This window comes from Takifugu rubripes, chromosome 21 (assembly GCF_901000725.2).
Source record: "Takifugu rubripes chromosome 21, fTakRub1.2, whole genome shotgun sequence".
Classification (NCBI taxonomy): Eukaryota; Metazoa; Chordata; class Actinopteri; order Tetraodontiformes; family Tetraodontidae; genus Takifugu; species Takifugu rubripes.
The window spans coordinates 12790850-12804882 of NC_042305.1; the positions used below are offsets into that span (position 1 = coordinate 12790850).

General features: G+C 41.9%; 2 protein-coding genes across 3 annotated transcripts; both read right to left on the reverse strand.

The window, feature by feature from the left end:
* Positions 1 to 476: 476 nt before the first annotated feature.
* LOC115247599 (C2 calcium-dependent domain-containing protein 4C) lies at positions 477 to 2094 on the reverse strand. Of its 2 annotated transcripts, none has more exons than XM_029829814.1 (2): positions 2035 to 2094; positions 477 to 1942 (listed from the first exon to the last, which is right to left on the reverse strand). In XM_029829814.1, exon 2 carries the CDS (start codon positions 1886 to 1888, stop codon positions 749 to 751), a length of 1140 nt encoding a protein of 379 aa, XP_029685674.1. In that variant the 5' UTR covers positions 1889 to 1942; positions 2035 to 2094; the 3' UTR covers positions 477 to 748. The 2 variants fall into 2 exon arrangements, with proteins under 2 accessions (XP_029685674.1, XP_029685675.1); XM_029829815.1 differs by having other exon boundaries at positions 477 to 1939; positions 2035 to 2063.
* A 6499-nt stretch (positions 2095 to 8593) lies between these two features.
* foxb2 (forkhead box B2) lies at positions 8594 to 10455 on the reverse strand. The gene is made up of 2 exons (XM_003974773.2): positions 9095 to 10455; positions 8594 to 8725 (listed from the first exon to the last, which is right to left on the reverse strand). Exon 1 carries the CDS (start codon positions 10053 to 10055, stop codon positions 9099 to 9101), a length of 957 nt encoding a protein of 318 aa, XP_003974822.1. The 5' UTR covers positions 10056 to 10455; the 3' UTR covers positions 8594 to 8725; positions 9095 to 9098.
* Positions 10456 to 14033: the final 3578 nt, after the last annotated feature.

Genomic DNA, 14033 nt, shown 5'->3' on the forward strand with positions numbered 1-14033 from the left:
CTTAATAACAATCACGATACACTGTTGAATGTTTTCCCTGCGTGCACATTTTATGCGTGACTGTGTAAAAGGTTTGACAATTAAAATAAGGTTTGGGGGGGGGGGGGGGGGAGTATACGTGACGTCATCTGGAAGCGCGGGATCCCGTACGGCGTTCCCGAGCCCATCTGGTACTGAGCTCTGACTTCATCGTGCACTCTAAAGTGAAGTTTGAACACAACAAAAACTGAAGAAAAAACTGCGATTTCATGGTTTTCATGCACTTAAACAAGTTAATATAATTTTGATATGTATTGAAAAGATGTATTAAATATGGTCAAATATTTTGAAACGCACATAAATGAACAAGTTGCCACATCATTTGAAAGCAAGCAGGAGCCCGTGCGGTTATTTAAATATATTTTATTATAATATGTCAATAACATGATCAACTTTGACAGGATGTCAAATAAGTTGAGTTGTCACATAAAATGCCCCAGTTCTTTTCATTTTTAGGTTACCGACGTCACCAGTGTCCTGTGGCGTCTTTGAAATTTTCATTTTAAATTGTTAATTAACCAGTAACTGTTTTACAGACCATACAAACACCCTTAAACATTTTCCTTTAGAATATGCTTTTTTTGCAAAATGCCGGCCACAACCATAGTTCTGTAACTAGTGCGTTTATTACATAGGTATTGCACATTTATTATTTCCATCCATGTACAGGTATTAATGACTTAATGGTATAACCCTACACATGATCATCTTAGACTGAACCAAACTGAGTCACTCCTGTGTTTGTTTTAATATTCAGTAACTGAGATAATGGTTTGGTGATCACACCAATAACTTTCCTTTTACTGAATGTTCCAGCTGCTGGCTTGTTCAGGACTCGTATTCTGAGCTGTAGCTCCAGCACGTCTTCTCCACTGAGCCCCGTAAAGAAGAAATCTTCATTAAAGACAGAATCCGTGCTTGTTGCACTCTCCCTTTGCTGTATTTTCCCCGGGATCAGACACAGATGCACTGCACAGTTTAATGTTTGCTGGTCATCATCGTCCCTTTTCACGGACTCCACGTGCACTCTGACTGTGGAGAGTGAGGAGACGGGGTTGGCAGAGATGATTCTCTCAGCCACGAGATGCACTTTGATGCGGCCCTGCAGGGCGAGGCTGTGCTTCTGCTGGAGGCTCTCCTGGGACCGCAGAACGTCCAGAGGGAAAAAGACGGACGGAACTAAAGTGAGAGAACTTCCCTGCAAGCTCGGGGGGCAACTCGGAGAGCTTATCAAACTTAAACTATCCAGCTTCCTCTTTCCGATATCCCCTCTGCTGTCGATTAATGAAGGGCAGGAAGACGCACCTCTAAGAAATCCTTTACCTGATGAGCTACAAGGGAATGATTTAGCACAATGGGGAGAGGATGGTTTTTTAGCCTCCCGCGAGGCTCTGGACGCTGCAGCAGCATTGCCTCTATCAAATACGTACACGGGGCACTTGGAGAGAAACAGAGACTCCTTCCTTCGAGTATTGGCGCTCCCAGACATCCCAGCGAGGCCATAGGCCTCTGCAGAGAACGGCAGAGGTTTCTTTGAAGGCTTCACTGCGTCGCCGTTCTTCATCTCTGGATCTTCCAGGGTTGTGTTTGAAGAGGCACCGATCCTGGATGAACGGTTCTGATCCTGCAGGCAGGACGCCATCGCATCAGCTCTCAACGGGCTTCTCTTGCAAAGCCGCGGGGGCAGGCAGAACTCTGGGATTTTGTCGGGGGTGAGGACGTTGCTATGCAACCTGTAACGGAAACTGGCATCGGAAGAGGGAAACATCTCCTCCGTGCTTCTCCCCATACGACTCAGCTCCAGAGGAAGCTTGTCCGCGCTTTCCTTGATCTTCTCAAGGACCCACATTTTTATCTCCCAAATGCTGTCGGCTTCCTCCACACATCCAAAATTAGCTTACTGCTGCAAGAAAATAAAAACGAAGAAGGCAGATCAATGCTAAAAGGCATCTAAGACATCTAAATTCACATTAAATAGAAAAATATAGTCCTCACCTGATGGGGTCTCGATGTGTCCGCCTCCAAAGAGAGTCCTGTGTGAGAGTAACAGCTGAGCCGCTGATGTAAAGGTCAGTGCCTGGCTCAGCATCATCGCTCTTCCGCCCCCATCTGCGTGTCAGGGGAGAGGCCACGCATCACCGGCCACGCATCACCGGTGCACCAGGGTGCAGTTATTTGCATTATGAGGATGTGATGTCAGCATCTACGGTTTAGCTCATCTTATACGGAAATGCGCCTTTCGCTTATAACCAGGATGTTATATGCAGTTAATTATAAAGTTCAACGTAGATTCTGTTATTACAGGATCTATGAGAATACTGACGATGGTTGCGTGATCAGTCGGTTTAAATGCCTCAAGTCTTCATCTCCCGTGAAGAGCTGACCTCGTGTTCAAAGGTAGGTCAAAACAGGGAACGCTCCAGAGCTCCAGAGACCACCGACCACCAGCTCCGTCATCAGTGACATTTAAAAAGCCACCTCAGGCGCACCACGGAGGAGGATAAACCCCGAGACGGCCGTTTGATGTTTCATAACTTCCTCCCGTTGGTGGACTTTTGTGGATTGATTTAAGTGCCACTAAAGGTTTTGATTAATTTAAATGACAGATTATTCTCATCGCTTGTCCCGGGTGGTAATAATCACAGTTTCTTATTCATATGGAGGAATCTGCTGATGGAATACCACCTAAAATATATTTCCACTTCAAGAATCTAATTCCACGTCCTTGGCTTAATCTACATTTGACATAATTCATTTATGACGATGTGCTCATGGTGCAAGGAAATGATCTAGATCCATATTATCTTTTCGTGAAGATTACATCCAATGTCCTCCGTAAAATAAAGCAGACACAGATCAAAGAACATTACAAACGTGTTGATGTTGATGTTGATTATCCTATTTCATATCAGCTATAACAAACAATGCAGAGAAGTCTGCTCACCATCCATAGCGAGGTTTTATGAGCAATACTTTAATCAACCACAAGAGAGCATACTATACATGGTAGATGCAGTCTCATTTGTCATCCTGAAGATATTAGTGGGATGTAGTTAATCTTTTATGGTTCTATAGTTTATACAGTTTGCAAGGATTTATTGCAAATAAATGGAAATCCAACAGTTATTCAAATCCGATGCAGTCTGCTCGAAAAAGCACAACAGATAAGCACCAATGGAGGGAACTAACCACCTGTTTTGATATGTGTGTGTGTCCGTGTGTGTGTGTGTGTGTGTGAGCGTGCGTGAGAGAGAGAGAGAATGGTGAATAGAATGAAGAGGATTCAAAGCACCCAGGGGTCAGGGGGTATTTTGTGGTAGTGGAGATCATTTTTATTACACTAATAAAAACCCAGAGTGCTCTCTGTAACAGAGAGATAAATGACCTGGAGTCAGAATGGGACCTCTGTCTTTAACTCTTGCTGCAATTCCAATTAAGACTAACAAGAGAACTGGGCATTGTTGCCAAATGCAATTAAGTGCATTAGAGTGAAAACTTTTTTGTTCTGAACTATATTTTTGGTTCTGAATGGAGGCACCGAATATATGAACAAATATCTCCCATTGGCCATGTTCTCTAATTCTAACATGAGCCAGTGCTAGACCCTCAATATCATGCAGGTTTACAAGTAAAACTCTCTTTTACTAAATCATTTTGGCAGCATGTATTGTTTTTTCCTGCACTTTAAAATTCCTCATCCTTAGAACAAACACAAATGGGAATAGATCATTTTCAGGACTTGTGGTTTAGGCTCTTGGTAACATTCATTCACATGTTTGTCAGGTAACCTCTGTTTAGTTTGAGCAACTGGGACTGAGGACGTGAACTCCTCACTGGTGCCACAATGAGCAGGTTGGTGGCGGGTTGTGGGGCTCGAACCAACGAGGCAAAATGTGAATTCTTAAAATCCACCGTCCACTTCTTTACCTGGGTACATTATAATTGATGTATTACAGTTTGTAACTTCATCCCTCCAACCACCTGCCTGGAGCTAGAAATGACCCTGTAGCTTTAATTCATCATGAGAGAGGAACAATAGAAAGACCGTCTCTCATTTCATGGAAGTTTATTTCTCGCCCTACCTCAGTTCAGTCGGACAGGAAGTGTCTTTGCTGCTTTGTGATCAGATTTCAAAGGGAAAAATCTTTTCCTCTATTGTAAAATCCCCAATCCAAACATCTGCTTACAGAGGGGGAAAAAAAAAAAATGTGATTTAGATGCACAGCAGGAACAAAACTTTAAACCTACACAAAGCAGATCGTTTTTCATCGACCGGACCTCTGCTACCTTGTTAGAATTGACTAAAGGCAGTTTTGTTAAAGGTTTTCCTTGGTTTGCTCTGTAACTGTCAGGTCTCAACAGTTTTATGTGAGAGTTTGGTCTCCAAAGAACTTCTCAGAGAAAAGAAAGAAGTCAGAGAGGAGAAAGGATGGGAAGGAGGCCAAAATGACTGAACCAACGACCCATATTGAATTGATAGTAAAATGTAATAATGGCTAATAAGGTGTAATAATTTGGGTCAATAAAGATGGCTGGCAGATTGAAGATGATTCAGAAGACCTTTCTTGAAATGGCGATGGCGAGACAATACACTCCAGCCAGGAGGGGGCTGATGGAATTTGACCTCGGACGAGTGAATCATTGTCTAATTACTAAAGAGAAAGTAAAAGACTCGGGGGGGGGGGAGGCTGGAGATAAATCTACAAAAGAAGGTAAGCGATGATTAGAGTAGCTTTTAGAGGAAAATCCTCTATGAAGAAGGAAGTCAGTGGGGAAGATGGGGGTGGGGGTCATCAGAAATCTTAGAAGTGTGACATTGATGTGGAACAGGACAGATGATTTACTCTAATGCGCTGCTGTCCAGGATGACCTGTCGTAAGGATTCTCACTCCTGACAGCTTTTCCCTGTCTCCAGGCCTGATGCCAATATGCTAATTCCTCTCAGATGGCCTTTTCATTGGTGGTGGCTGTGCCACCATTAAGGACCACCGCCCCGGTGACCATTACCAGGATGAGAGCGGTTGCAGCCGTATGCCTGCTGCCGCTGCCACTCCATCATGTCCCAATGACTTAGAGGCCTGCTGCCCACACTGAGAGCAGACGTCCATAACTCCACGTGCGCGACATCTGCAACCACAGCAAATATTTGCTGCAGCGTGTATCTAAGTGCAACTTTAGGAGGCTTTAGAAAGGCCCATCATGACCGGGTGCTTGGATAAGTGGCGCAGATATTCTCTGTTCTTTCGTTATTTGCTGAATTACATTTGTTCTGCTATCTCAGGATAAATCCCAGTTGTTAATCAGTTTGAAACTAATGTCTTCTGCAACTATTTTACGTGTAACTGGAATTATAATTAGAATTTTGTCACCATAGCTTGTGTTATATTTTCATGCAGTAGTTAAAATGTTAATTAAACCAGTTGTATTTAAGAGTATATAACATATGAACTGATAACAGAATAAATTAAATTTTCAGGTCGTTGCTATTTGAAAATAAATGAGCATCTTTTAGCCCTAAATGTAAATAAAGACTATACAAACTCCATGCACCAGAGTGCTGCGTTATTCTGTTCATCTGTCCGTCTGTCAGTCTGTCCTCTCTGCTCAGCATCTCTTCCTGTAATCTAACTAATTTAGAAAAAGAAGAAACCTCTTAAGAATATTACACTTTCATTAGTTCTGTGGGAGGACACAAAGGCTGAGTGACCTTGTGGAGCTGTATCTCTGTCAACACTCCCTCCTTTCTTTCTTTCTTTCTTTCTTTCTTTCTTTCTTTCTTTCTTTCTTTCTTTCTTTCTTTCTTTCTTTCTTTCTTTCTTTCTTTCTTTCTCAAGAAAGGATATTGAAAGTCATTCTTTCTATATTTTTAATCCTGATTTTGTAAAATGTAAAGCTATTTGAAGCATTTAATCTTCCAGTTAAAACATATTTATTGAGTCGATAAGATTTCTTAGATTTGGCATCGTTGAAAGTTTAACAGTTAATTTAATGTGGATTCATGCCTCATTTTAATGTTGAAATGGCTCCACTAATGTATTTAATCATCACTCAAGTTGTGACTGAAGAAGGAATTCTTGTACAGCAATTATAGGTTTAAAGAAATTAGAACAAATTTCTTTTGCAAGGTTGCAGCCGTCGGACAAAAGACTGCCGTCTGGAACAGAGAATAATATTTAGGTTTTGTTTTTTTTCCACGTTTGTGTGTGTGAATATGTGCGCACATGTCAGCACGCTTTAGTTAGTGCGAACAGATCCGATCAATGAATTAAGTTGCTCATTATGATGTCCTGCTCTTGCTGGTCATTAAAAAAATGCATGTAAAATTTGCCACCCTGGCCCCTCTGAAGTGTGGGTAATTACCACTAATGTATCATCGTCTATTCAGGAGCGCAATGTTTCGATTCAGAGGGCTGACAGTGAAACACCTCTGACCTGAATGTTTTATTCATTCATATAAATCAGATTATTCATTTCTGGCTCATATTTCACCTAATGAACAGACTTCTATTACTTTAATGTTTCAGACTGTTTTATCAGCAATAACAGTTTTCCCTAATGACAAAACTGTTGGTTCATGAAATCAAACATCAGCTCCTCTAAATCCAGAACCGTCTTGACATAAACAGTACTGATTTATTTCCATTTCTCCAGGATTAATTATATTGGCTGGTTGAAGACTTTTTAATAACTGAAAAGTGGAAATTAGTTTCAATGTCATTTCTTTCTTGGCTTTTTTGATTATTGTTATTGTCACTATTAAATGTGTCCTGTAAGCAGTTGTGATGTCTGCAGGCTCCTGTTGGCTCGTCAACAGTTTTGAGAAAAAGAAATAAAAAATCAATAAACTGCTGAGTAAAACCAAATATATTTTCTACATATGTATCTGACACCAACAAGCCAGCCGAGTAGGTTCATATTTACTAAAGGAAAAGATAAATATAGATAAAGATAAGATAATATATGCTGTCTGTGTGTGTGGGTGTGCACGCGTGTGTGTGTGTCTGCGGCGCGCACGTGTTTGTGTTTATATATAGTGATTAAAAAACATTTATATATAAAGACATAATTAACCTCTTACACAAACCTGAAGAGGAGATTTATTGTTGTTATTGTCTTCATAAGGATATAAACACATGTGCACTTTAGGATGTGCACGTGTGTTATTATGATTCCACAGGCATCTAATGCCAGTGTTGGGAGGACAAGGAATCATGGAGGGTAATAATGGCTGCATTATTACCCCTCTTATTGTGTTAATTAGTGGCATTTAATTATGCACTTATGCAGTGAGGGCTATTAAAGACACTGATGCCTGCTGATTAGGGAATTAAAGCACACACACACACACACATACACACACACACACACACACACACTCACACACACACATCACTGCTTCCTTTAACTAGGAATCACAGACACCCTGCAGCAAAAAATATGGGTGAAGTGTGTAGATGACAAAAAGTGTAGTAAGAGATCACCTCTGGCTGTCTATTTGTGTTAAAGCATCTACACTAAAAGGTTGTTAAGATCTATATGTTGGAAGAACATCAGGGCCATCACGACGCTTTGCAGCCCGCACGTTAACGGTGACACCCAAATTGGTTTTAAGATGCCACGCCTCTCCTCCAGCAGTGCAGTGGTTTGTTCAGAGGCTGGTGTGACGGCTGCGTCAGGTGTGTGTGGCTGAGGTGGTGAACAGAGGAGCAGGTCCCGCGTAAGTTATCTCCAGCACGCTGAGACCTTTGCTTCATGATGCCGGAGAGGTGGAACTTCAAAAGCTCGACTTAAAGAGAGGAAACAAAAGAGCAAAACCTGATCCAGTCACTTTGAAGTGGAGCAGCATCCACTTATCCATCGACTGAGGACAATGTCCATGCTTTAACACACAATACACACACTTCTTAGAATGATTGAATGATATAGTCATGATTTACTGTAGCAGAGATGGTGCCCTTGGAGCGTAACCTCTCAGTGTGGAGAGTTTTTCCCTCAAATGGAGGGCACCCATTATTCGGGCATGGTCAGCCTTTTTAAAGTTAGTCATTCTCCTGAATTAAAATATTCAATAATATTTTGCTTGTAACAAATTCATCGCTTTCCAAGGAGATTCTTGAATTTGGCCCTCATTAGCAGGTTTTATGTTACTGGATTCAGTTACAATAGACAAATTACTGCACAGTCACGTTGCACTTTTGTCATTTTATCACTAAGATAAAGAAAAAAGTAATAAAATAACCTGCTGCATTTCTAACAAAAAATAAAATTACTGATCTGAAAGTTTAAAAAATGACATCATACTGTGACAAATGTAATGAAGGAATCCTCTTGATTTTCCCTATTATTCCTCACTATCATATAATTATTTGAAAAAATCAAAAATATATTTCAGTTCTAAATCTCAGGTCCAAATAATCAAATATTACACAAATTCTTCTGATATCTGACAGAAAAGTGGAATTTAAATATGGTGCTGGGGGGGCGGAGAAACATTAAGTGCGCAAATAACTACGACAACAGAGATGGTTTTAAATTCTTTATAAATATTCTCAGATAAATAGTATTATGATGCAAGCAGAACGATTTCAATAGAGCGCTGTAAGACACAAAAAGGTGCAACCAACAGGCCAAAAAACCCCAAAACAAATACAAAAAAACAGCATGGAGGCCTCAAACTGTTCGGCCACTGTAATTAGATAAAATAAATACAATCAGGCCAAAAACGATGAGAGTTGTTGATTTACATTTCGGGGGAAACTTTAAGTCTCTTAAAGCGTTCTTTGGGTTCAGCTAATTCTTGTCTGATTGTATTTATCAGTGCCACATTATAGTATGTGGTAAATGCCCTCACAAATTGTGCAAATAAATTCAGGTTTTGATTTTTTTTTCCTTTTCAATCACCGGGAATCTAACTAAAATAAAAGTGTTACATATAACAACGTTCTCACTTTATACATTTTTCCTATAGCTGCTCAAAATTATTACTACGTATTTTGATGCAATAATGTCTTCCTTGTTTGCGTAACGTTTCCCCAAAAAACGACCCGTTAATTACCGGGTTAGGACAGAAGGAGTGCCGGGTGTAGTGAGTTGTTTTTCCCTTCAAGCAGATCACTTTTCTCCATAACTGCAGACGGCGAGCAGAGTTGGGTCGGGCCGGACTGCAGCCCTGTCAAAGTGGGCACGGGACCCAGCGATGGGGTGGGTTTTATTGGCACCGGGACGGCTGGCAAGCTCTGCGCATTGGCGTACAGGCCCTTTGCTGACATGCCGAAGGGTGCATAGTCGGATGTGGCGGGCACTGGCATGCCGCTCATGGACTCCGAAAGCATCCCGACGTGCGGCCACATAGAGTTGACCACGCTGTTGAGCTGCGGGGGGACCGGGTAACCCAGGTGGTGCATGACCGAGGTGAGTGGGAGCCCGCTGGCCATCACACCTTTATAATCCCGTCCTATTATGTTCTCAATGGCAAACGGGTGTTTAAAGCCACCGGGCTGCGCGCAGGTAATGCCCCCGTAACCCTGAAAGTGAGGAAGGCGGCCCACCGTACTGACCGGCGCCACGGAGCTGTCATGGTGGCCCGATGTCGCACCCAGCTTGCTGCCGGTATGATGGTGGTGGTGGTGGTGAAAATAATGCATCATCTGGGAGCTCTTACAGGTCATGTGCTCTGCCCGCTGCACCTTGAAGCGTTTCCTCCTCCTCAGGAAGCTGCCGTTCTCAAACATGTCACCGCAGTCCGGGTGGAGAGCCCAGAAGCTGCCCTTCCCCGGTTGGTCGGGCCGTCGGGGGATCTTGATGAAGCAGTCGTTAAAGGAGAGATTGTGTCGCAAGGAGTTCTGCCACCGCTGGGTATTCTCACGGTAGTATGGAAAGCGGTCCATGATGAACTTATAAATGTCACTCAGAGGCAGCATCTTGTCGCTTGAGTTCTGAATAGCCATCGCTGTCAGTGAGATGTATGAATATGGGGGCTTCTGGTCGCTGTAAGAGTTTTTCCCGGGACGTGGCATGACTTCTTTAAGTTGTAAAGTCTGGATAATTTAAAAGACGGTTGTTTTTCAAGTATTTAAAGGGCTAACAAAGTTGTGAGCCATTCGATCAATACTGTTTTGAGTCTATAAAGGAATAGAATACAATAAAAATGCTTCCTAAAGAGCCGCTGCTGTCATTTAAAAATCCCGAAGAAGTCCCTGCATCCCGGGAGAATATCTTCTGAAGACTTTTGTCAGCCAGATCGGGCTCTTGCGCTGTGCGTCAAAAGAAGGTCTGTGCGTAAAAGTTGAATGCTCGTTCCAGTTCCTTCCCCGTTCCACTCTCGGTTGGAAGATGTGAATGGGACCAATTTGCTCCACCATCTGTGTGTGGTGTCCGCTCCTCTGTTCTTTTCTGGCGTGGTGCTCCGACGCACTGTTTTTGTAAGACCCCCGCAGGTTGCAGAGTGTGATCCGGGCACTTAAGCATGCATCAGGGACGGTGGGAGAGAGGGGGCAGAGAGAGAGAGAGAGAGGGAGAAAGAAACAGGGAGAGAGAGAGAGAGAGAGAAAGAGGGGGAGAAAGAGAGAGAGATAAAGAGAGGGAAAGAGAGAAAGAAAGAGAGAGAGAGCGATGGGGCGTTTAAATGTGTCAAAATTAGCGGTGGGAGGTGCATTTATTTCACCTCTAATCTGTTTGTCAATCAAGAAACAAGCAAACAAACAGGAAATGCATTAAAATTGCTTTAAACTGCTGACATTAATTTAGAGTGACATTCAACAGCCTCAGAGAGCTTATGATGACCTTTGACCTCTTATTGAAAGGCTGCCTTTCTTTTTAAGTTTGAGCCCATAGTGTCTTTGCACAGACTTTTATAAGCAATGATGATTCCTTACTACATAGGAAAACATTCTGAGAAAAAAAAGATACAGTTTATTTCAAAGCTTCTAAAATGACTCCTGGGAAAGTAAATAAAATTAATATAAAATTGGCTCATGATTGTTGTATTTGTTCCACTTTGAAGACAAACAATAATTCATATATGGCACAATCAGAGAGAAAGAGAGAGAGAGAAACGTAGGGAGAGAGAGAAAGAGACAGAGAGAGAGTTGTTGATTAATTGTTGAGAGGGGAGTCCAGCGGCTGTCTATCTGTTCAAATACTCTCTGGTGACTCCTACAAGGATGTAAACAAACTTCCTTCCCCGAATGCTGTTCAGGAGAGAACAACAGTTGCTCCTTCCCCCGTTTATTTTGTTCTCCAGCCAGGTGTCACGGCTGGGTCCTTGACGGCTTCTGTCTTCCAAGGTGCCCCGATGGGCCCCCGAATACATTAAAATAATTAAACCTTGGGTGATTTAGCCTCCTAGGAGAGAAGTCCAACAATGTAATTAAAGACAAGCTCGCTGTATTAAGTATGAATATTCAAAACTGTGTCAATTAATTAGCTGTATTCTTTCCTGTTACGTCTCAGTCCTTCAAGCTCACTCGAAAGGTCAGCCGTACCCACGCAGAGCATAATTTAAAGACGCGCGATTGCACTGAAGTCAGTTTCAGTGCTGCCTCCTTTCTAATCTTCGGCTTACTAAAGACATCCGCGCGCGTGTGTTGTTTTCCTGCATGCAGTTGTTTTTTTAGGGGCCTGAAAAATTTGTTTTTGCGGGAGTGAGGCCCTCAGAGGCCAACATGGGCAACAGCATCGTCTTTAAATGCCCGGGAAAGATCAATATTATATCTGTTTTCACAAAGGGGGCCGTTAAATAGACACCGTGGCTGATATGCATAACAAAATTAATTAGGTAGTCTTCGGCTGCGCCCAACTCGTGGACAAATAAGAAGTTGTAAAGTGCACCTTCTGGGCATACGGAACATATGCTGGAATTACCCTTAATTGACTAATTACATAAATTACTCATTAGGTTTACAGCACATCAATTATAAAAGATGTATCAATTAATTTTGCATAAATTACAAGCAGCACTCTGCATGAAGGGGGCAGAGGGAATTATGGGTCGACAGGAGGGGGTCTAAGGTAGTGTGTGTGCGTGCGTCTGTGCGTGCACGTGTGTGCATGCATGTGAGTGAATGACGGCCGTCTGTTTGTTTCACATCTCTAATAATTATTTGCTCGGCTTAGGGGCAACAATATCTTTTCTGCCCGTCTCCCTGGTAAAGTGTGGGGTAATGACAATTACACTGATAATAATAATCTTACAGATCTCTCTCTGAGTCATAACAGGCTCAATCACTGCAGCGAGAGCCATTAAAATCAATTAAAGCTGTTTATTGTTTTCAATGGAAAACAGCTTTTGGTACTTTAACATAAGCGGTTTTTGTGACGGGGATGTACAGATTTTTCTAGTCGGTCATTTAAAGAACAGGTGAAACAGCAATAGTCAGGCTGTCGTCTCAGGTTTGTCAAACCTGGTCAATTTTGCCTGGTTAACGTCTACAATGATATTAAACGTTCTCTAAGTAATGAATCACAAACATGCACACTGCTGTGATGAGCAGTGATCCATTGGTTCCTGTTCCAGGGTAGAAACAACAAGTCCAAATTCATGGATGACAGCAGCACGTTAACACATTGTGGCACCAGTTTTAGGATTTTTGGTGACAGTTCTTTGAATAACGCTGCCTGTGGAGGGTCTGCTGCGCCTTTGCAGCACTGACCATGAGGAATTGAAGCTCAGATAACCTCGATGATCTCCAACAGACGATTGGAGGGACGTTCCTTTAACGCATAACGTGCTCATTTAAGATTGATGAAAGTCCCTGTCTAATAGAATATTTATAACTAAATATTACTCACACCTCTTCTGAATTTCCCTTTGGTCTCATGCTTACAAAAGCATAAATAATGTGTTTTCTAAGCTCTACCGTTGCCCTTCAGACATTCACCGGGATATTCCAAAGATCCACAATCAAGTTTTATTTGTTTATTATGTTTGTTCTTTTGAAATGATGCCTCTACATTGTCCTTTTCAACCTCATCAAGCAAAGTTTGGTCATGTTTGACAAGCCAGATTCGCTAGATGTTGCTAAAACTTACAGTGTGAATTGACCTTTTTCCCCTAAACCCATCAGTTAATTATGATGATGATGATGATGATGATGATTATTAATATTATTATTATTCCACTGTTTGTTGACCCATCACTATCAGAAACCATAGAGGAAAATGAGGAGATAGAAATGTCAGTAATGATGGCAGGTAAAAAACACATCAGATAAATAGGATCGTGTTTACCTTACTGTTGCTGTGCAATCACTTTCCTCTGTATTTAAAAAAAGATCAATTAGGTATTGACGACAAAGATGTTGTGTTTCCTTCACTCCGCTGCTCCACAAACCCAACTCAGCCATTTAGGACTTAAAGACCAGAGGAGGAAGAGGAGAAACTCAGCATGAGATGCTCCTGGTGCTCCACAGCTGTAACAAGAGTGTTCCGTTATCTCCATAGATAGATAGATAGATAGATAGATAGATAGATAGATAGATAGATAGATAGATAGATAGATAGATAGATGGATGGATGGATGGATGGATGGATGGATGGATGGATGGATGGATGGATGATGGATGGATGGATGGATGGATGGATGGATGGATGGATGATAGATGGATGGATGGATGGATGGATGGATGGATGGATGGATGGATGGATGGATGGATGGATGGATGATGGATGGATGGATGGATGGATGGATGGATGGATGGATAGATAGATAGATAGATAGATAGATAGATAGATAGATAGATAGATAGATAGATAGATAGATAGATAGATAGATAGATAGATAGATAGATTATAGATGGGCGGACAGACAGACAGACAGATAGATAGGGAAGGATTGGTCAGATGAATATTCATTTTCCATGTATGTTTATACATAAGGCCCTGTGGTGCAGGGCCTATTATCCAGTCTTGCTCATATATTAGCAGAACAGAAAGGGAAACAGCAGGATAACCTAAAGCTAACGTGTTTTCCGCGCACCTTTGAGCCTCTGCAGCTG